The sequence below is a fragment of the Bos javanicus genome, chromosome 23, assembly GCF_032452875.1.
Source record: "Bos javanicus breed banteng chromosome 23, ARS-OSU_banteng_1.0, whole genome shotgun sequence".
In the NCBI taxonomy this organism is placed as follows: domain Eukaryota; kingdom Metazoa; phylum Chordata; class Mammalia; order Artiodactyla; family Bovidae; genus Bos; species Bos javanicus.
In genome coordinates, this window is record NC_083890.1 from 2770123 (window position 1) to 2794839 (window position 24717).

General features: G+C 40.9%; 1 protein-coding gene and 1 long non-coding RNA gene across 2 annotated transcripts in view; one reads left to right on the plus strand and one right to left on the minus strand.

The window, feature by feature from the left end:
- The window catches only part of PRIM2 (DNA primase subunit 2), a 334693-nt gene that overhangs the window by 126221 nt on the left and 183755 nt on the right, over positions 1-24717 (minus strand). The window contains exon 8 of the mRNA XM_061397775.1: positions 5225-5292. Coding sequence (XP_061253759.1) covers positions 5225-5292 — 68 coding nt within the window. The remainder of the gene's footprint in view (positions 1-5224; positions 5293-24717) is intronic.
- Positions 2376-24653, plus strand: LOC133236033 (uncharacterized). Its single transcript, XR_009732708.1, has 3 exons — positions 2376-2536; positions 21518-21596; positions 24060-24653. It is a non-coding gene; the product is annotated as an uncharacterized LOC133236033 (long non-coding RNA).

Here is a 24717-nt window from a genome sequence, read left to right on the forward strand (position 1 = left end):
AAGGAAAGATTTTCCTATCTTCTTTCTATATCACTGAAAAGAAAATCAGTACTTTATATTCTTATAAAAATCACGGTTAACCATTTTTTCAACTTTCCAACATGTTAAGCTAACAAAGTGACCTAACTATAAAACCCCAGGGTAATTCAGTATTGTACATAAATGAAGTGGTTTACTTGTAAAACTGATGAAAGTGAATAATATTAAAAGCTGTCTTCAATCCAAGAGAAAACCCTCACTGTAATAGGCAGATCAATGGCTTCCAAAGATGTTCACCCATAAACACGATAGGTTACATAGCAAAAAGGCCACTGAAGATGTAATTAAGATGAGGGACCTTGAGGTGGGGTGATTCTCCTGGGTCTCCATGTGGACTATCCAACCACATGAGCCTATAAAGCAGAAAGCTTTCTCTGGGAGGAGGCAGATATGCAGCCAAATAAGTCACCCTTGATAAATGAGAAGGACTGGTGCACCACTGCTGGCTGAGGCAGGGGACCACACGTGAGGACCACAGAGCGGCCATGGGGGCAAGGGCGGCAGAGGCAGGAATGTGGCCCTGGCGACAGCCTGCAAGGGGCGGAGGACCTCAGGCCCACCTCCACAAGGAACCAAACCCAGCCAACAACACACATAAGCGCAGCAGCAGATTCTGCCCCCGAGCCTCCAACAGGAACCACAGCCCTGCTGACACCTCGATTTTAGCCTGGGGAGGCCCAAGTCACACTTCTGACCTGTATGAAAAAAGTAAGTGCTGTTTTGATCCATTCAATTTCTGATAATTTGTTAGGGCTACAATAAAATTCTAATCCAGATGCACTATAAGGTTTAAAATTCATTATTCTGAATTCTGTCTTCGTCAAGTGACTGCTTCCCTTGCTAGGCGCATGGCCACTCTCTCGCCTCTCCTGCCCCAGGAAGGCGCCCCACTCCCCGCCCTGCCTGCTGCTGGGCGACACCTCCTCCTCACGGATCAGCGCAGCGCCCCTTCTCCACCAGGCCCTCACCTGGCCGCAGACGCCGCAGAGTCTGCAATTTTTCTTCACAGGTTTAGGCAACAAAGAAAGCCTAAGAATATCCAGTGAAATGGGAATGGTGATGTAAAGATAGATATATACATCCTCAACTAAGTATTACAAATCACTTAAAATTAGAACTGTGAAAAGTAATCTCCTTTATCATAATAGGTATGATATATTAAGTGAAAATGAATGTTTTTAAAGTTTAACCATTTAAATTATTATTACATAAAAATATGCACAGAGATCACAACAATTACAACAAAAACCTAGCAGCAACTATATTAGTGAGGCAGAATTCGTTTCTATTTTTCCAAATTTTATTGGGTTGGCCAAAAATTTCCTTCAGTTTTTCTAAGTAAAAATAAAACACATTTTTCATTTTCACCAAGAATTTATTTGAAAAACATATTCACCATTTTGTTCTACTACCTTCTGCCACAGGCACTTAACACGTTACATTCATAAACCTCTTAAATGAAACTAAACACACTTAAATGAAATCAAAATGCAAATTTCTTGAGAACAGAAATTGTGTCATTTTTTTATTCCAAGCACAATATAGGCACTCAGTTCCTGATGGGATGCCACTAATGAAGAGCTTGCATTTCCATAAGAGATTGAAGCAAAATGCTTTCCTGTGGTTAATTTAACTTTTAACTATAGAAGTAAGTTCAGCTAAGAAAATCTGGGCACAATGCCTCTACATTCTCAGAATTATGTATATTGTTAAGCAATATCCCAAATTACTAGGTTGGAAAAATGTTATAATAATTCTCTTTCAATGTCTAAATCCTGTAAAATGACTTGACAATTTCCCTATAGCTACTTTCATTTTTACAGGTATTGGTGTCATCCACCATATTAGTTTTATTGACAAACTTAATGAAAATGCTACTCATCATTCCTCTTTGATCATTAAAGGCACTAAACAAAATTATACTTAATAATGATTTAAATTTCAACCTCCTAATGTTCTTCCTCTCTAGGTTATATTTAAACTATACAGTTCATACAAATGAATGATGATTATTTTTTCTAACAAGATTATCATTATCATCTTTCAAACTAAATAGTACTCTTTCCTATTTTGACCTAAGCAAAAATAAGGTAAGAGAAAAACATTATATTTAAACAGCCTAAAGAGACAATTCAGTATGCTTGAAAGACTTTCACAAGGTTACTATGTATAATAGGAAGCCACAAACTATGCACATCAGCTACATACAGATGACTCTGACATGGTAATAAAACAAGAAACCATTTGATTTAATAATAATAAAAACAGCAACATCGGTTGGTGCATATTACATGTAGCATCCAGCCCTGGTTGCCTGGCAACCAGCCATGAGTGAATTCCACAGAGAATGAAAGCCCTAAATGAATGTACAGTTTCTGCATGTTTCAAGGACTCAAGAAGTGTCAGTAGTTAATCTAAATTCTTGTTGACAATGACCAGACTGGGGTAGAGGAAGAGGAATCCATCATTACTGCACAGGACTGAGCACTGACTGGAGGTAAGATCCAGTCCTTTAGGTCTATGTCTTCTGAATTAGTGGTTTTACAGAAGAAAGAACTGTAATAATATAATTTATAAATTATATAAATTATAATAACTTTATGCAGGAAAAAAGCAACAAAACAGCACTTCTTTGGTGGCACAGTGGGTAAGAATCCACCTACCAATGCAGGGACGTGGGTTCATTCACTGGTCTGGGAAGATCCTACATGCCACGGGGCTACTAAGCCCCTGCACCACAACTACCGAGCCCACACTCGAGAGCCTGAGAGCTGCAACTTCCGAAGCCCACATACCCTCGAGCCTGTGCGCAGCAACAAGAGAAGCCACGGCAATGAGAAGCCCTCACACCTCAACAAAGAGCAGACCCTACTTACCTCAACTAAGACAAAGCCCACAGAAAGCAACAAAGAACTAGCACAGTTATAAATAAATGAAAAAATTATTTTTAAAAATATCACTGGTATGATATATATTCATTTATTCAACAAAACATATGGAAGACCTATCATGAAAGGCACTTTGCAGCTCTCATACTTTATTGGAGAAATCAGATGAAGAAGCAAGCAATGACAACAGCACAAGTCCTGTGACAGAGGAGTCACTGGTTATTACAGGAACACACGTGAAAACACGAATGGACACTGGGCAGGAGTAGGGTGAGAACCAGGTGGTCTGGAAGAGGTCATGAGAGGAGGCAAATGAAGACAAGTGGTCTTTAGTCGGGTCACAGAAGTAGAGGAAGGGGGAAGAGCAGTCCCCGCAGGAGGCGAGCACAAGCCTGGCACTCGGGAAGAGCCCCAGGGGCCCCACTGGCAGAAGAAGTCAGGGTGTCAGCACTGAGACAAAGTCCAGAGTCAGGCTGGTTCCTTCCTGAAGGACCTTGTATGCCAGGCTGAGGTGTTCTCACCTCATCCCATGGGAAAATGGGGAGACAAAATCCTTTTAAACTGAGAAGTAACAGAATCCCTGCAGCGATGACATGAAACAGTACAGAGAGGGCAAAGCTGGCACCAGAGGGAGACACTGGAGTGGGGCTGGGATGGGAGGAGGATACCTCCAGGACACAGAGCTCTCAGGAAGGTTAACAACTGTGCAGTATTCAGGCTGCTCCCAGTCCCTCAAGATGTGTTCGCCTGAACCCCACCCTCCCCACTGCAGAGATGGCAGGAGAGGAGGAAAAGAGGGACCGACTGGGGAGGCAGGGGGGAGGACTGAAAGATACTGGAAATAAACTCCAGGCCAATTTCTGACCAAGCAGTGGCACTCTAGGTTTCAGAAGAATAAAAAGAAACCATAAAGGAAAACACTAAAGGTGCTTAGCTACATGAAACTTGAAAATTTAGGTATGCTAGATAATGCAACATAATTAAAAAAAAACTTCCAGAAAAAAATCTTTGTAACAAAAACAATGAAGAGTTACTACCCTTTATATCTAAAGTCTGTGCTCATTTGCTCAGTCCTGTCTGACTCTTTGTGACCCTATGTTACTGTAGTCTGCCGGGCTTCTCTGTTCATGGGGATTCTCCAGGCAAGAATACTGGAGTAGGTTGCCATTTCCTCCTCCAGGGGATCTTTCCAACCCAGGGATCAAACCCATCCATGTCTCCTGTGTTTCCTGCATTACAGAGGGATTCTTTACCCGCTGAGCCACCAGGGAAGCTGGTATTTATATCTAAAGTACATAAGATCAAATAAAACCAAGAAATGCTATCAATAAATAGGCAAAGATACAGAGAATTAAAATTACTTTAAAATAAAATGGATAATTAAAATGTTTTAAAATCACTCTTAATACAGTCAATGCAAGGTACATGATACCAATAGTATCTCTATGGTAAACCTATTAAATTAGCAACTGTTTTCACTGTCCCATCTGTTCATGGTACAGCAACATGGAGGATCTTGTACAATATGAGAGCATAAGTAGAATAAGGTTTTTGAAAAAGAAATAAATATACTTAAATCTTTAAAATGATTCATAAACTTTGACAACTTCCACTTTTGAAAACCTATGCTAAGAAAATGATCAAAAATACAGATAAAGATTCACATACAATGTTTTTTGTACTAGTGAAAAGAATGAACAGTGGTCTAAATACTCCATAATGAACGATAAATACACTATAGGATAACCATACAAGAAAATAAAATTAAGCTTTTCGAGAGATTTTAGTAACAGAAAAAATGAAAAAAATAGCTAATTACATAATAGTATAGTGATGACATGCTTTTCTTCCTCCTTTTCCGTATTTTCTAAGTTTGCTTTTTAAATAATGAGGATAATTTTTTTTTTCAATTTAGAAAACAAATAAAACTTATCTGAACTACTCCCAATAAAACATATGCAGGTTCCTCAAGTCTGCCTTAGTCTCACAGTTAAGAAATTGGCTCATTCCCTTTGAAACCTTTCTCAAGTCAGTCATCACTACTCATTTTAACTTAACAACCAGTTCTACACACTTTTATTCAATTAAAAGAACTTTCTATAGTACACTGAAGTTAAGGGTAACAAGCACATGGCACTAAGAACTTAAATCACAGAATTAAAGGGGGGAAGAAAGAAGAGGAAAAGAAAACCTTTGTAAAGTTTCTAGCCCTGCAAGGCGCTTCACCCACAGCGGTGCTTTACCCGCTGTGCTGGAGGGGCACTTACACGCACGACAGGGTGCCTTTGTGTTGTTACCTGAGGTGGTTGAGCAGAGGCTGGAGTCTCTCGTCGGACTGCACGGCAGGCAAGGACCTGGCTGTTAACTGAAAGCAGAGAAGTGGGTGAATAACCACACCAAAGGCCTCAGACTGAACTTATTTGAATAATAAATGCAAAATGGGGACAAGAGAATGGAAGGAGAGGGTGTTCCTAAAACTTAAGGACACTGTTCCAATTTTTAAATCAAAGAATTCTAAAGAAAGCTGATCCATTCTTTCATTAAAGCTAACCATATGACCTGAGCTTTACAGAGTCAATCTTACATATGTCCTGAGTCTGGAAGTAAACAAAAAAGGGGCAAAACAGAGAGTAAGAGGGAAGCATCCACCTGAGTTCATGAAAAAGCCTCTGGTCACAAAAATATTATCTTTGAAAATAAAAATGGAAAAACTTCTAAATCTATAACAACCAATCATGTAGCACTGAATCCTAGGATGATGAAGAAATTAGGGAGAGAGACTTTCATTTATAGCTCAGTCACTGTGAAACTGGTTACATGCAGAAGTGTATGCATACACATACATACACACACACACAAACACTGATTCCTTCATTTTGACAACAATGTTACTATAAGAAACCATATTAAGGCAATTCACACATCTCACACTCTTGCAAAGTAATGCTCAAAATTCTCCAAGCCAGGCTTCAACAATATATGAACCGTGAACTTCCAGATGTTCAAGCTGGATTTTAAAATGGCAGAGGAACCAGAGATCAAATTGCCAACATCCGCTGGATCATCAAAAAAGAAAGAGAATTCCAGAAAAACATCTATTTCTGCTTTATTAACTATGCCAAAGCCTTTGACTGTATGGATCACAGCAAACTGTGGGAAATACTTCAAGAGATGGGACTACCAGGCCACCTGACCTGCCTCCTAAGAAATCTGTATGCAGGTCAGGAAGCAACAGTTAGAACTGGACATGGAACAACATGCTCATTCCAAATCGGGAAAGGCGTACGTCAAGTCTGTATATTGTCATCCTGCTTATTTAACTTATATGCAGAGTACATCATGAGAAACGCTGGGCTGGATGAAGCACAAGTTGGAATCAAGATTACGGGGAGAAATATAAATAACCTCAGATATGCAGATGACACCACCCTTATGGCAGAAAGTGAACAAGAACTAAAGAGCTTCTTGGTGAAAGTGAAAGAGGAGAGTGAAAACAATGGCTTCAAACTAATCATTCAGAAAATGAAGATCAAGGCATCCGGCCCCATCACTTCATGACAAATAGATGGGGAAATAATGGAAACAGTGGAAGACTTTATTTTTGGGGGCTCCAAAATCACTGTAGATGGTGACTGCAGCCATGAAATTAAGACACTTGCTCCTTGGAAGAATAGTTATGACCAACCTAGACAGCTTATTAAAAAGCAAAGACATTACTTTGCCAACAAATATCCATCGAGTCAAACTATGGTTTTTCCAATAGTCATGCATGGATATGAGAGTTGGACTATAAAGAAAGCTGAGTGCCGAAGAACTGATGCTTTTGTACTATGGTGTTGGAGAAGACTCTTGAGAGTCCCTTTGACTGCAAGAAGATCAAACCAGTCCATCCTAAAGGAAATCAGTCCTGAATATTCATTGGAAGGACTGATGCTGAAGCTGAAACTCCAATACTTTGGCCACCTGATGTGAAGAACTGACTCATTGGAAAAGATCCTGATGCTGGGCAAGATAGAAGGCTGTAAGAGAAGGAGACAACAGAGGAGGAGATGGCTGGATGGCATCACCGACTCTATGGACATGAGTTTGAGTAAACTCCGGGAGTTGGTGATGGACACGCAAGCCTGGCATGCCACAGTCCATGGTTTCAAAAAGTCGGACATGACTGAGTGACTGAACTGAACTGATCTGAAGGCAATTCAAAGTATTCAGCACTGAAATATGACCCCCAATTGATCTATAAACAAAATGTAAGAGCCAAAGCCTTATTCCTAAATATTGTGTCAGGTTGAAAGTGTATCATGGAAATGTGAGCCTCTGATATATTTGAGTGCAATAATATTAACATTATATGTCCCTGTATCTATATTTCTCTCTTTTCTTGAGGAAGTCCTCTTATTCTGTAAGAATTTGAACTAAAGAAATTTAAAACATTCATTCAAAGTAATAAGATACTTAAGTCACCTAAATAAAACACCAAAAGTAAAAGATTTCTTTTGGATTCAACTGTATCAAATATATAGCTCTTGTATTCTACTAATAAACCATTTGATAATTCACAAAAGAGAACCTTCTTAAGACAAAAAAAGAAACTGAAGGATATCCTCTGGTTTTATACAGGGTATCAGTTGTTTCTGACCCTCTGCGACTCCACAGACTGCAGCACGCCAGGCTTCTGTGTCCATCACCAACTCCCGGAGTTCACCCAAACCCATGTTCGTAGAGTCGGTGATGTCATCCAACCATCTCATCCTCTGTGGTCCCCTTCTCCTCCCACCTTCAATCTTTCCCAGCATCAGGGTCTTTTCAAATGAGTCAGCTCTTTGCATCAGGTGGCCAAAATATTGGAGTTTCAGCTTCAGCATATATATAGGGTAACCTGTCTCTTTAATCATTTTGTTAATTAAAAGTAATTCATCAATTAATTTAATTCATCAAACCTAATTTTCAACATTTTATAAATAAAACTATTGCTTTAAAAACATCTAATAAATACTATATTGTGAAAAAATGTTGACCAAAATGCAAAATATGGAGTCATTTTTATATATTGTATCTAATAATAATGAAAAATCCTAATTCTGTGAGTCAAAACATATGAACAGTTAATAAAGTGAGACAGTCTGCTGCAATTTCAGTGCAACCAAAAGACTCTTAGTATCCCCCAAAAATGTTAAGTCTACTAGTTCATGACATGAAAATTTTATCAAGGTTTTATAAATAAAACACTTTACTACACCTATATCTGCTAATGTCAAATCTCTTTACAAATGTCATTTTCATTGTTCAAGAGGTTTCATGGTTCAGAACTAAAGCTATGCTCTAAAATGGTTAAAATAATTGATTTAGATATTTCAAAATCAATTTTCTGAAAACAGATGAACCAGACAGTCTAGGCTTTTTCAGTTGCTCCTGTCAATCCATGTAGCATGATTCCTAATCAACCCATGTTTGCTAAATGAAAGCAAGCAGACAGAAACACCAGCAAAATATTTATAAACAGCTCTTCAATCCCTGTAGGAAATATTTCTAAATCATACTCCCATCTCCACCTGAGCCTGTTTCCTTTGTCCTGGACTATGGAGACAGCATCTCCACTCACCATATTTCTGCCTCCAATTCTTTCCTTTTATACCAAGGCTCGAGTGAAATTTTCAAATGAAAGTTACCCACTCCCTGAGTTAAAAATCACTTAAAATTCCCTCAGGCTAACATCATCACACCTACTCTCTCATCAGATAGCTTCCTAGAAACCTCCACTTGTGCTGAACTGTTAAGACAAAGCGGACGACTGCTCAGCATCTCCACCAGACGTGGCAGGGCAGAGCAGGCAGAGGCGGGCCCCAGCTCCAGTTTCCCAAACACAGCCTCAACGATCCAGTCCTCTGCCCACCTCTTCCCAACCCCCAAAACCTATCTCCAAGTTTGAATCACTTACAACAGTAATTCCTAAAACAAGGATCAATGTTCTGGGTAAAATCACGTCGAGGAAGATTTCTGAGTTTTCCAAAGGTTCTGCTTTCAACTTGTAAAACAATTAGCATTTTCAAAAAGAGCATACATCTTAGATTAGGGTTTTGTCAATGAAACCGAAACCACAGTGAATGGGAATACTGTCAGAGATAAGAATAAAATTCCTGCCTTCAAGAATAAACCTAGTCTTGTTTTCAAAATGATAAAATGAACTAGCAAAGATTATTCATTTATTTTAGTATTAAAAATACATCTTACAAAAATGGTTCAAGCAGAGTAGAAGGATGTGAGCTCATCTTCTCCTGCAAGAACACCAAAATCTCAACTAGCCGTTCAACAACCATCAACAGGAGGACACTGGAACCCACCAAAAAAAAAACCACCACTTCCCAGGACAAAGGAGAAGCCACAAGGAGACAGCAGGAGGGGTGCAATCACAACAAAAGCAAAGTTCACACCCGCCAGGTGGGCGCCCACACTGGAGATCTGTCATTGCTGTGAAGGCTTTAGGCCCCACATCAGGCTTCCCAGCCCAGGGATCCGGCAAAAGACTGGGAATCCCCAGTGAGCCTGACTGTGAAGGCCAATGTGATTTGATTACATGACCTCCACAGGACTAGGGGAAACAGAAACTCCACTCTAGGAGGGCACAAACAGACCTGCTGTGCACCAGGACCCACGGGAAAGGAGCAGTGGCCCTACAGGAGGCTCAGCCAGACCTTCCTGCAAGTGTCTGAGGGTCTCCTGCAGAGGATGGGTGGTCAGTGGCCTGCCACAGGGACAGGCACCAGCAGCACCAGTCCTGGGAGGCACGTGTTGGCCACACGTTGGGGCAAATCCTCTTGGAGGTCGCCATCAGCCCCACCACAGAGCTTGCCGGCTAGCACCGGTGGTAAAAACCCAACTGCCAATGCAGGAGAGGTAAGAGACACAGGTTCGATCCCTGGGTTGGGAAGATTCCCTGGAAGAGGGCATGGCAATCCACTCCAGTATTCTCGCCTGGAGAATCACATGGACAGGGGAGCCTGACAGGCTGCAGTCCATACAGTCACAGAGTCAGACGTGACTGAAGCAACTTAAAGTGCAAGTGAAGTCACTCAGTCATGTCCGACTCTTTGCAACCCCATGAACTGTAGCCTACCAGGCTCCTCCATCCATGGGATTTTCCAGGCAAGAGTACTGGAGTGGACTGCCATTTCCTTCTCCAGGGGATCTTCCCAATCCAGGGATCGAACCCCGGCCACACTTTACCCTCTGAGCCACCAGGGAGGCCCCTTAACACTCACCAGGAAGCAACTTAACACCCACACAAAGCCTACAGACTCCATGACTGAGTCGCCTCAGGCCAAATAACTAACAGGGAAGGAGCACAGCCCCACCCTTCACCAGACAATTGGATTCTTTACTGAGCATGGCCCTGCCCACCAGGGCAAGTCCCAGTTTTCCCCACAGCCAGTCCTTCCTTCCCATCAGGAAGCCTGCACTAGCCTCTTAAACTCACCCACCAGAGGGCAGACAGAAGAAGCAAGAACTATAATCCCACAGCCTCGAAAACCACAATCACAGAAAGCTAACCAAAATGAAAAGAAATTGGACTATGTTCCAGATGAAGGGACAAGATAAATTCCCAGAAAAAGAAGTGAATGAACTGGAGATAGGCAACCTTCCAGAAAAAGAATTCAGAATGATGACAGTGAAGATGACCCAGGATCTCAGAAAAGGAATGAAGGCAAGGATTGAGAAGATGCAAGAAATGTTTACCGAAGACCTAGAAAAACTAAAGAACAAACAAACAGAGATGAGCAACACACTAGAAGGAATCAATAGCAGAATAACTGAGGCAAAAGAACAGATAAGTGACCTAGAAGACAGAACGGTGGAAATCACTGCTGCAAAATGGAATAATACGGAAAAAAGTATGAAATAAAGGAAGACAGCCTGAGAGACCTCTGGGTCAACATTAAACAACCAATATTCACATTATAGGAGAAGAAGGAAAGAAAGGACCTGAGAAAACATTTGAAGACTATAGCTGAAAACTTCCCTACCATAGGAAAAGGAAATAGTCAAGCAAGTCCAGGAAGCACAGAGAGTTCCAGGCAGGATAAACCCAAGGAGGAACACACCAAGACACATAGTACTCAAACTGACAAAAATTAAAGACAAAGATAAAATATTAAAAGCAATAAGGGCAAAAAGACAAATAACATAGAAGGGAAGTCCCATGAGTATCAGCTGACTTCTCAACAGAAACTCTACAAGCCCAAAAGGAATGGCACGATATATTTCACTTGATGAAAGGGAAGAACCTACAACCTAGAACACTCTACCCACCAAACCTCTCTATCAGATTTAATGGAGAAATCAAAAGTCTTACAGACAAGCAAGAGTTAAGAGAATTCAGTAAGTGAAGAGGAACTAAAAAGCCTCTTGATGAAAGTGAAAGTGGAGAGTGAACAAGTTGGCTTAAAGCTCAACATTCAGAAAACGAAGATCATGGCATCCGTTCCCACCACGTCATGGGAAATAGATGGGGAAACAGTGGAAACAATGTCAGACTTTATTTTTGGGGGCTCCAAAATCACTACAGATGGTGACTGCAGCCACGAAATTCAAAGACGCTTCCTCCTTGGAAGGAAAGTTATGACTAACTTAGATAGCATATTCAAAAGCAGAGACATTACTTTGCCGACAAAGGTTCATCTAGTCAAGGCTATGGTTTTTCCAGTAGTCATGTATGGATGTGAGAGTTGGACTGTGAAGAAGGCTGAGCGCCGAAGAATTGATGCTTTTGAACTATGGTGTTGGAGAAGACTCTTGAGAGTCCCTCGGACTGCAAGGAGATCCAACCAGTCCATTCTGAAGGTGATCAGCCCTGGGATTTCTTTGGAAGGAATGATGCTAAAGCTGAAACTCCAGTACTTCGGCCACCTCATGCGAAGAGTTGACTCATTGGAAAAGACCCTGATGCTGGGAGGGATTGGGGGCAGGAGGAGAAGGGGACAACAGGGGATGAGATGTCTGGATGGCATCACTGACTCGATGGACGTGAGTCTGAGTGAACTCTGGGAGTTGGTGAAGGACAGGGAGGCCTGGCATGCCGCGACTCATGGGGTTGCAAAGAGTCAGACACGACTGAGTGACTGAACTGAACTGAAACCAGTTTTACAACAAATGCTAAAGGAACTACTCTAAACAGAAAACACAAAAGAAGGAAAAGACCTACAAACAATAAAGCCAAAACAATTAAGAAAATGGCAATAGCATGGTTCACATCGATAATTACCTTTAAATGTAAATAGATTAAATGCACCAACCAAAAGACACAGACCAGCTGGATCGATACAAAAACCAGACCTATATACATGATGTCTACAAGACACCCACCTCAGACCTAAGGATACTTACAGACTGAAACTATGGGCCTAGGAGGAGGTATTCCATGCAAATGGAATTCATTAGAAAGCTAGAGTAACAATACTCATATCAGACAAAACAGACTTTAAAACAAAGACTGTTATAAGAGACACAGAAGGACACTACATAATGATCGAGGGCTCAATCCAAGAAGAAGATATAAAAGTTATAAACATATATATACCAACATAGGAGCACCTCAATATATAAGGTAAATACTAACAAAAAGGGCACACATCTCTACATGTTAGTGAAATGAGGTAATAATGCTATTCCAAAGCTCTTTAGAGTGAAAGTCATCTGCTGACCTTTTGATGACAAAATGTAAACTTCATTTTAAAGACTGCTGTTTCCATTGTTTCTTCTGACAGTCCTCTCCAAGCCCAAATTGCTACTACTGTATGAGGGGTCAGAAACTTGCAACTGTGTAATCCCATTAATGATGAAAATAAAAGAGTATCTAGGTTCATCTATGTCATATTTTAGATTCCACATATAACTATATTCTATATCCTATGACAAACCATAATTGAAAAGATTTTTTTTTAAATCATGTATGTATGTCAATCTAATCACACTAGGACCACAGCCTTATCTAACTCAATGAAACTAAGCCATGTCCGTGGGGCAACCCAAGACGGGCGGGTCATGGTGGAGAGATTTGACAGAATGTGGTCCACTGGAGAAGGGAATGGCAAACTACTTCAGTATTCTTGCCTTGAGAACCCCATGAACAGTATGAAAAGGCAAAATGATAGGATACTGAAAGAGAAACTCCTTAGGTGAGTAGGTGCCCAATATGCTACTGGAGATCATTGGAGAAATAACTCCAGAAAGAATGAAGGGATGGAGCCAAAGCAAAAACAATACCCAGCTGTGGATGTGACTGGTGATAGAAGCAAGGTCCGATGCTGTAAAGAGCAATATTGCATAGGAACCTGGAATGTCAGGTCCATGAATCAAGGCAAATTGGAAGTGGTCAAACAAGAGATGGCAAGAGTGAACGTCGACATTCTAGGAATCAGTGAACTGAAATGGACTGGAATGGGTGAATTTAACTCAGATGACCATTATATCTACTACTGCAGGCAGGAATCCCACAGAAGAAATGTAGTGGCCATGATGGTCAACAAAAGAGTCCGAAATGCAGTACTTGGATGCAATCTCAAAAACGACAGAATGATCTCTGTTTGTTTCCAAGGCAAACAATTCAATATCACAGTAATCCAAGTCTATGCCCCAACCAGTAACGCTGAAGAAGCTGAAGTTGAATGGTTCTATGAAGACCTACAAGACCTTTTAGAACTAACACCCAAAAAGATGTCCTTTTCATTATAGGGGACTGGAATGCAAAAGTAGGAAGTCAAGAAAACCTGGAGTAACAGGCAAATTTGGCCTTGGAATACAGAATGAAGCAGGACAAAGACTAATAGAGTTTTGCCAAGAAAATGCACTGGTCATAGCAAACACCCTCTTCCAACAACACAAGAGAAGACTCTATACATGGACATCACCAGGTGGTCAACACCGAAATCAGATTGATTATATTCTTTGCAGCCAAAGATGGAGAAGCTCTATACACTCAGCAAAAAGAAGACCAGCAACTGACTGTGGCTCAGACCATGAACTCCTTATTGCCAACTTCAGACTTAAATTGAAGAAAGTAGGGAAAACCACTAGACCATTCAGGTATGACCTAAATCAAATCCCTTATGATTATCCAGTGGAAGTGAGAAATAGATTTAAGGGCCCAGATCTGATAGATACGGTGCCTGATGAACTATGGAATGAGGTTCGTGACATTGTACAGGAGACAGGGATCAAGACCATTCCCATAGAAAAGAAATGCAAAAAAGCAAAATGGCTGTCTGGGGAGGCCTTACAAGTAGCTGTGAAAAGAAGAGAAGCAAAAAGCAAAGGAGAAAGGGAAAGATATAAATATCTGAATGCAGAGTTCCAAAGAATAGCAAGAAGAGATAAGAAAGCCTTCCTCAGCGATCAATGCAAAGAAATAGAGGAAAACAACAGAATGGGAAAGACTAGGGATCTCTTCAAGAAAATCAGAGATACCAAAGGAACATTTCATGCAAAGATGAGCTCGATAAAGGACAGAAATGGTATGGACCTAACAGAAGCAGAAGATATTAAGAAGAAGTGGCAAGAATACACAGAAGAACTGTACAAAAAAGATCTTCACGACCCAGATAATCACGATGGTGTGATCACTCACCTAGAGCCAGACATCCTGGAATGTGAAGTCAAGTGGGCCTTAGAAAGCATCACTACGAACAAAGCTAGTGGAGGTGATGGAATTCCAGTTGAGCTATTTCAAATCCTGAAAGATGATGCTGTGAAAGTGCTGCCCTCAATATGACAGCAAATTTGGAAAACTCAGCAGTGGCCACAGGACTGGAAAAGGTCAGTTTTCATTCCAATCCCAAAGAAAGGCAATGCCAAAGAATGCTCAAACTACTGCATAATTGCACTCATCTCACACGCTAGTAAAGTAATGCTCAAAATTCTCCAAGCCAGGCTTCAGCAATACATGAACCATGAACTTCCTGATGTTCAAGCTGGTTTTAGAAAAGGCAGAGGAACCAGAGATCAAATTGCCAACATCCGGTGGATCATGGCAAAAGCAAGAGAGTTCCAGAAAAACATCTATTTCTGCTTTATTGACTATGCCAAAGCCTTTGACTGTGTGGATCACAATAAACTGTGGAAAATTCTGAAAGAGATGGGAATACCAGACCACTTGATCTGCCTCTTGAGAAATTTGTATGCAGGTCAGGAAGCAACAGTTAGAACTGGACATGGAACAACAGACTGGTTCCAAATAGGAAAAGGAGTACGTCAAGGCTGTATATCGTCACCCTGTTTATTTAACTTATATGCAGAGTACATCATGAGAAATGCTGGACTGGAAGAAACACAAGCTGGAATCAAGATTGCCAGGAGAAATATCAATAACCGCAGATATGCAGATGACACCACCCTTATGGCAGAAAGTGAAGAGGAACTAAAAAGCCTCTTGGTGAAGGTGAAAGAGGAGAGTGAAAAAGTTGGCTTAAAGCTCAACATTCAGAAAACGAAGATCATGGCATCCGGTCCCACCACGTCATGGGAAATAGATGGGCAAACAGTGGAAACAGTGTCAGACTTTATTTTTCTGGGCTCCAAAATCACTACAGATGGTGACTGCAGCCATGAAATTAAAAGACGCTTCCTCCTTAGAAGGAAAGTTATGACCAACCTAGATAGCATATTGAAAAGCAGAGACATTACTTTGCCAACAAAGGTTCGTCTAGTCAAGGCTATGGTTTTTCCAGTGGTCATGTATGGATATGAGAGTTGGACTGTGAAGAAGGCTGAGCGCCGAAGAATTGATGCTTTTGAACTGTGGTGTTGGAGAAGACTCTTGAGAGTCCCTTGGACTGCAAGGAGATCCAACCAGTCCATTCTGAAGGCGATCAACCCTGGGATTTCTTTGGAAGGAATGATGCTAAAGCTGAAACTCCAGTACTTTGGCCACCTCATGCAAAGAGTTGACTCATTAGAAAAGACCCTGATTCTTGGAGGGATTGGGGGCAGGAGGAGAGACTACAGAGGATGAGATGGCTAGATGGCATCACCGACTCAAGGCACATGAGTTTGGGTGAACTCCAGGAGCTGGTGATGGACAGGGAGGCCTGGCATGCTGCCATCCATGGGGTCGCAAAGAGTCGGACACGACTGAGTGACTGATCTGATCTGATCTATGTATATAACTGAATCATTTTGCTATACAGCAGAATTTAATACAACACTGCAAATCAACTATACTTTAATTAAAAATTGATAACCAGAAAAGGTTTTATCTGTATACTTTTCCTGCTAAAGCTTTTCAAATTCCTACTTTGAGCAAAACTAAATCTAAATCAAAAACTAATAAATCACAACTGTCAGCCTTCCAAGAAAGTGATATACAATCATAACAAGATTTTCAGCATTAAGGACTTTGCTCTACAACCTGAAATGAGTATTTGTCTAGTTTAAATAGTCTTCGGTTTCTATGCATGTCTTAGCACTTTGTTTTGACAGAAAATACAATGGCGTCCTTGACACACGAATCACCAACGATGAAAGACAAAGATCTATCGAGAGTTTACATCTGTAAAGGCTAAATGCAGGGTCTGTGTCAGGGCTATTTCCTGGGAATCATAATAAAATTTGGCAATAACATGTATCTTATTTCTTATTATTATTGAGAGGTCAAAGGTGAGCTATTAAGATGTCTTCTCATTAAAGATACATCTAAAACACTAAATTAATGCAAGGTTTATGCTGTTTTTTTGGCAAGTTTATACTACAGACTCTTACATAAACCTCATTACAAAGATGATTATCATTTAGTAAATCTTCCATTTTGCCATACATTTGGGTATGAGAAATAATGTGTTTTGCCAACTAATAATTCTCCTTTTAATGACATTAAATATCACACAGATTCAAAGGCTCAAAAGGTAAAAGCAAGTCGGGAGGACTCAGGTCCACCTCGTCATCTCCTCCTGAGGAAGCAATCCCCTCAGCAGGAGCACAGGACCTGCAGACGGCACCCACGTAAGGCCAGGACGGAAAGCCGGGGTCTGGTGAAGAAATAGCCTGTGTCACTTATGGAACAGTGCTGGAATTACAGTGCTAGGGTAAACACTTTTTGAGATATTAATTAATGCCAGCTATTACAAGTTGCAGTTTCTGGTGGATAAATAATTTTGAAAAGGAGTCCAAAATATTTGTCTTGAAACACATCTATCCAAAGGGACATAACATTTTGAAAACACTGACACAATTAGCAATTAGATTAATCCACTTAAGAATGGAGAAGTCTGGCTATAGAACCTACTGGGTTCTCAGATCTCTTCAAGAGTAAGGCAAACAGAGAAAACAATGTCGAGATGTCTCACTGAAATTAGGCCAGCGTGGAAAAGGTAACCTTTGGAATGAGGATCCTGGAGGTGAGAACACGGGCGTCTGTTACACCATTTTGCATCCATTTGTGTGAAGCAGTTCAGGCAGGGAGGGCAGGCTGAGGGAACTTCTCCGAGAGAGGAATGTCTTGGAGGAGGGCCATCTGGAAGCCGAGGTGCAGAACACAGCAGCAGTAACAGAGAAAACGAGAAGGAGGATCCTCCACACAAGTTCACAGCTAGAGCAGGAGAGTCAGAGAGCAGGGTCGGGGGATGGACAGTTCTTGTAAACTGCAATACAGCGGCCCCGGGAGAGGAGAACACGCAGAGGCATGCTGAATTTGAGGTGCTTTTAAATATTCAAGAGGCAAGTGAACACATACCCATGAGAAGGTGTGGAGCTGAGGACGTCGATTTAGGCTCAAGCAGGGGCACGACTTGGACGGGCAGGGTTACGGGCAGGGTTCCCCAGGGAGTGTGCACAAGGCAGGGATGTCACTGACAGTGCTGCTTAGAGCTCAGGATTCATACACGTTCACACATAACAACGAGACCAAAGTTAGATTGGTTTTTGGTTTTTTTTTTTTTTACTTTTTATTTTTAATAGACTTTTTTTGGAGCAGTTTTAGGTTTACAGCAAAATTGAGAGGAAGTACAAAACTTCCCATACACTCTCTGCCCCCACTCGCACACAGCCTCCCCACCACCACCACAAAAGTGGTGTATTTATTACAACTAGTGAACCTACACTGACATATCACCATCATCCAAGAGTTCACAGAGGGTTACAGAGGCTCACTTCTGCTGCTGTACGTTCAATGGGTTTGGACAATCACATGATGACAGTCACCCACCACTGCAGCGTCACGCAAAACAGTCTCACAGCCCTAAACTCTGTACTCCACGCACACATCCTCTTCTCCCTCCTCTTCCTGGGCAAGCACTCGTCTTTTCCCTCTCCATAGCTCTGCCTTCGCTAGAATGTTATATAGTTGGAAACGTATAGGACGCAGCCTTTTCAGACTGGCTCCATGTTTTTCACAGCTTAAGAGCTCATGTACTAGCTTACTTTACTTTTCCATTCCCCACCTGAAAGACATCTTGGTTGCTCCAAGCTTTGGTAATTATGAATAAAGATGCAGGTTTTTGTGTGGATGCCAGGTTTCTAATAGGTGGTTTTTGTTTTTGTTTTGTTTTTTAATGAAAAACAAACAGGGAACACTTTCCAAAATGTCTTTTTGTCCTTCCCACTTTACACAGGAGCTGGGGTGTCTCCTCCTGCACTCCCTAACTTCTCGGGAGCATCAGGTCAGTATCAAGCATGCCAACCCTTCTCTACAATAAACTGAAGACACAGACTACAGTCATGTATATATATTCTGAGAGACACACAATTCATAGTCAAGAAAACAATCTTTGAAACCAAAGGGCAACAATTTATGTAAAACGAGACCTCAGAGTAACTGAGATCCAGCTCCAGAGAGAACAGGATGTTCCACAGATCGCGCCCTTTCATTACTGGGATGGAGGTAGTCGTCAAGTAAAACTAACTTTTACAAGCAGCTGCTCTTTTAACTTCATTGATTTTAACAATGGAAAAATCTGCATCTTTCTGAACTGTATTTTCTTATAATAGCAACAGATCCCAACTACAAATCCCAGACAGTGAGAATTCACATTCTGTCACTCTGGCAACCCAATCTGCTCCTTGCTTTCATGTTCAGACACCTGTAACACTTTCTGGTTTTCCTCAAGCTTGGACACATCATCTCACTCAATCTGCACAGCAGAGCTGGTCTCATCTGTGCAATGCTTCCACACAGGGACCCTCCCCTCTCTGGTGCTCACAAACATGATTTCCAATACATGGCCTCTAAACACCAGTCGACAACCTTGTCAAACAAAATGCACAGATTCCACTCGAGCTCTAAGTATGACAAGCAGTTTAGTTTCCAAAGAATATTAAACAGTGCAGAGTTAACAAGATATTTCCAGAGTTAACAAGGTATTTCCAGCTCAGGAGTCTGGATGATGTGAAGAACAGAGAAAGCAAACCCAGGACCAGTACAAGCAGATATCCCAGGGCTGATTTCTGGTCATGAAGCCTATGGTGTGAAAAGAAGCTTGTCATTCAAAGGTTAAGCTAAGCACGTTACTGAGGTTCTACATCATTTAAAAATGTAAAACAATTGCTTGAGCAAGGAAAAAAGGAGTGAAAAAGAGATGTGAATGTGAAAGTCACTCAGTCGTGTCCGACTCTTTGCGACCCCATGGACTATACAGCCCATGGAATTCTCCAGGCCAGAATCCTGGAGTGGGTAGCCTTTCCCTTCTCCAGGAGATCTTCCCAACCCAGGGATTGAACCCAGGTCATGTGGTGCTAAACGTACACGGATCGCTGAACTTTCTCCTTCAGAATAAAACAACCATAAAATCATTTTACTTCTAGAATACTCTCATAATTTGAGTACCAAGTTCTTAAGCTCCTATAGCAAGCAGTTTCGCAGCAGGACTTCTCACAAGCAAAACTAAAACCTGACAAGTGGATTCAACACATTCTGTTTTTCACATTGGCACCTGAGAGACTGAACTATCGACCTTTTGTTTGTCCTCGTAAAGGACTGACTGCTCTTGCGGGTGGGAATAAGCAGCAGCAACACAGCTGCATTCCTCGTGTCTTTCATACTCAGAGCATTCTGCTAGGAACCCTACCCAGCTTCCAATCCTACAACGTTCTCTAAAAGGGTTATTCCTCCCAAGGCACCGAAAGGATTTAAGAACCATTCAGCCAAAAGCACCAGGGAACCAGTGACCTTTATGCCTTAATCTTTTAGTCTCCTGTATTTATTTTTAAAATGTATCCCGAATTTGCACTTGATTTACTATTAAAGATGTTTATTTTACTTACCATCGAGTAAACTGTGCTATACATTCTCTATACATGCCGTAGGACATACAATCTCATAGACGTGGCCATCTGATAGCTTCAGAAAACATACGACCACACTTTCACTCCTACAGCCCCTGAGAGCAGTCTCCGCTAGTACATTTGAGGTGGGGGGTTTGGCTGCGGTGATTCTGGCTCCTGCTACATTTCACTGGCCAGGTCCAGTGTCACTTCATGTAATATCACAACTACAGAGGGACAGACCAGACACTTATTTCCACCATATATTTTTATATGCAAAGACTCTAAACATCATTGAAATACCTAGATTTTTTCATTCACTTAATAAATTTGTGAGGCAATAACTGAAATTCTAATGGTCCTTTTTCATTATTATCACAATTTCATGCATCATTTTTGTCTTCCAAAATCTTTATACCATATTTACCTAAATTTACATTTGTCAACTTCTTATTTAATGTAAGAAGTATACTTATATGGGTTTTCTGGAAGGAAAGTATTCCTTTTCTGTTTGTTATAAGCATGAATCTTGAGCAGAATCTTATTATGTAGAAGTTTCTCACAAAGCTTCCTAAATATCCACACAAATTCCACTATATGCACTGGAGTTGCCTATTTCTATAGGCTTCTAGTAAAGGTTTGAAGGACTGTCCAGAGAGAAGAGTGGCCTTCACAGTGCATGTTTTTAGCTTAAGTCCAAAATTCTTTAACTTCCTGCTGAACCTATTTCCTGTTAGAAATGTCAGACTCCAGCTGCCTGTTAAACTGGCAATCTTAGCTCTTTTGTAAATATTACCAAGCAATGTACCATTTCTAATGTTGAAAACTTCAAATTAAACAACCCACTCTACCCTACACTTACATAAATTTATTTATTAAATAAACTAAACTGAATTTAATGTCAAAGTATCCACAACTATATTTAACTACCAAGTGTAGAGACAGGGCTTCCCTCATAGCTCAATTGGTAAAGAATCCACCTGCAGTGAAGGAGACCCCGGTTCAAATCCTGGGTCGGGAAGATCCACTGGAGAAGGAATAGGCTATCCACTCCAGTATTCTTGGGCTTCCTTTGCGGCTCAGCTGGTAAAGAATCTGCCTGCAATGCGGGAGACCTGGGTTCGATCGCTGGGTTGGAAAGATCCCCTGGAGAAGGGAAAGGCTACCCACTCCAGTATTCTGGCTTGGAGAATTCCATGGACTAAGTCCACGGGATCGCAAAGAATCGGACACGACTGAGTGACTTTCACTCACTTAACCAAGTGTAGCGACACACAAAAGACATGTATGTGTCAGTACTTTCGTTTTTCTACAACTCATGTTCCCTTAATTTCGTCTTTCACGAGCACTTGGACGTGGAGACAGGGCCCAGAGGAGTGGAGCGACAGAAGTGGACAGGGACTGTCATCACAGCCTCAGTGACAGGTACGGTTGTACGACAAAACACAGTTCCTGGGCATGCACTTGAAGTCACGTAAAAACAACTCCTCCCCCGCCACGGCTAAACTTCAGTGCATGACTGATTCGGGGAAGGCATCCCTCAACAAGGAGCAATGACACGCAATGCAGGAGGCGCTCATCACCGAGCAGCTGAGCGGCCTCGCCTGCCTCTGTGACCTGCTCCTGCACCTCGACGCCCCCCGCTTCTTCAGCTGCAGCCTGTGTTCTCATTCGGGTGCACAGTGCAGTGTGCCTCCACATCTCCCTCAGTCTATTCTGATAGAACAAAGCTTTGCACTACTGTTGGTTTCATTCAATTCAGCTGAGATGTAAACGATTTTCTCTATTCATGAAGTAGTCCTACAGTTTTCCTTTAAAAATAAGTACAACTATTATATAGAATTTTGTTACTCTACTTAAAATTTTCTACACTTAAGCCCTTCTAAAAGGAGTGTCTTAAAATATTTGACCTGCTTTCAATAATGCACAGACAAGCATGTTTTGCCTCCCCTTGTGATCATAAAATTTCTGATGACTATATTTAAAACAAATCAGAACAGGAAAAAAAAATTTCCCTTACTAGGACGTAAAAACCAATAACCACCACCCATGAGAAGGCAATAGAGAACTATAACATCTTTGTTGTGATAAGGACATTTAAACAACACCAACTAAACTTTCCACCTCAGCACTCCACCATCAGATAAGATGATTTTCAAAATATTTCACTATACATTTGGAGACAAAACTCAGAACAACTGAAGAAGTATGAAAGAAAATGAAATAAATGTATTTTGAAGTGTTTCAACCAACACAGCCGAGTTCCCCAAACTCTCTTTTCTTTCTTCCTTTTATTTTTCTGTTTTTTCCAAAGTTAAGAATTATCACAAGCAGTGAACTGGATGCCTGGTCTCATTTCTAAATTCATAGAAGTTTCTAATAATATACAATCCCCTTAAGAACACCAACCTAAACCCATGAATTTAATTTATTAATACAACCATAAAGTCATTCATAGTTCATTTAGATCACCAGCAAACAGAAATTTCAAGCAAAATTCCGTTTTCCTAAGAAAGGTCAAATTTTTTCTTACTTCTTATTTTCTTCCAGGCTATGACCTTTTCTATGATTTTAAAGTTAGAGACAGAAACTAGATTCTGTAGTAAAGAAGAGATGCTGGTCTGAAAATGTAAAGAATCCTTCCCTGCTTGCTTAGCTGGAGAAGGTTTTTAAAGAATAACGCAGCTATTATAACAAGTGCCTATTGTTCTGAGGGCCCAAAACTATGAGCTGTGTTTAAGTGACAGACGCCCCCCTGCAAGTTGTCTAGGATGCAGATGCCAGACCACCCTGACATACATATTGTGATAACCTGCACCTTAATCTAGCCCAAAGCACCAAGGACTGAAATCAGGAAGGGGTAAAGTAAGCATGGGGCTTCTCAGGTGGCTCAGTGGTAAAGAATCAGCCTGCCAACCAGGAGACATGGGTTTGATCCCTGGGTATGGAAGATCCACTGGAGAAGAAAACGGCAACCCACTCCAGTATTCTTCCCTGGGAAATACCATGGACAAGAGGAGCCTGGCAGGCTATAGTCCATGCAGTCACAAAAGAGTCAAACATAACTGAGCAAGCAGGCAACAACGATAAAGTGAACGTGTATAAAGATCCATCTCCTAAAAGCAATCATTTTCACAGAGCGTATTTGTAAAACATCCTTTGACATCAGAACAGCTAGTTGAGACTTTAAAAGACTGTGACATACATGTGACCAACAGCTTTACAATGACATTATTTCATACTTTCTGGCACCATCAGGTTGATAGTGTTTGATGGATAACCAGACAAGCAAAGGACAAGTCTGGGCAACAGCTATCCTTTTATCTGACATCTTCACGCTTTATTACATATCTTAGGAAAAGGAACAAAAACCTATAGGCAATGTTCCAAAAAATCGTATTACACACAGAAAGGACCAAAGCAGTATTCTCCTGAAGCAATCTATTCTTAAGTAAAAACGCATTTTTGTTGCAGTTAGAGAGTCAAACCAGTTACAAAACTGGTGTGAGGGACAGCTTTGCATCTTACATTTCTAAGTTAAAGTTTACTTTTTCCAATAAAATATTCTGAACAAACAGTCACAAGATCCTCCAGACAAAGCACAGTTAACCAAATGCAAAGTTTGATTTTGTTCTGTTCTGCTATTTATGCCAGGCTTACATTTTCCCCTCAGTTTGATCATTTCAATCAAACATAAATGAATACCAGTATGAGCTAACGTCGGTCCTACCACGATGCTTCCACAGTGTTGGCATGTGAACTACCAAAGAGCTGACAAACTTAAAAGTCAATGACTGAAAAACACAAATATTTGTCTTAAATCTTCACTGAGGTTAATTATTTACGTGACATTAACATTAAGTAAAACTCTTTTTTTTTTCACTAAAGATACATCATCGTAAACGCATGGGCAATGAAGGACTTAAGGCAACTGGACCTTTGCAACAGGAGACTATGGTTTTTCACCAACTTTCCAGCTGGAAGTCAAAGACAGAGCTGCTGGCCTCTGTGCCAGGAGAGAACCAAGAAGCTAGTTACTAACATAGCAGGAGCCAATCTGGAAGGAAGGTCAGAGTTCAGCTTTGTCCGTGATAAGTTTGAACTGCCTGTTAGGCATTGTGTGTTTTAACATAATTTCTACCTGGAAGACCACATCAATCAATTTCTTGTGATCTCAGTGCTCCTTTTTATCATCAGCTACAATTACCAGATGAAGCGTCATTTGCTATAGGACCACCAAGGCCTGAGATCCCTTAATACAACTGAAGCCTCGCAAGAAGCTCTGAAGTGACCCAACAAGTCTTAGGATACTGACCCATCATTTCCTTAGGAATGCACAGACAGGATGGCAGCTACCAGCCACATGTAGTATTAAGTTCATGAAATGTGGCCAGTTAAAATTAAGATGTACTACAAACTCTCCACCAAACTTTTAAAAATTAAAAGAATGTAAAATATCTCATTAAAAAGTCTGTATATTGATAACATGTTGAATATTTTATATATATAGGTTCAATAAAACATAGTAAAATTCATTGCAATCTTT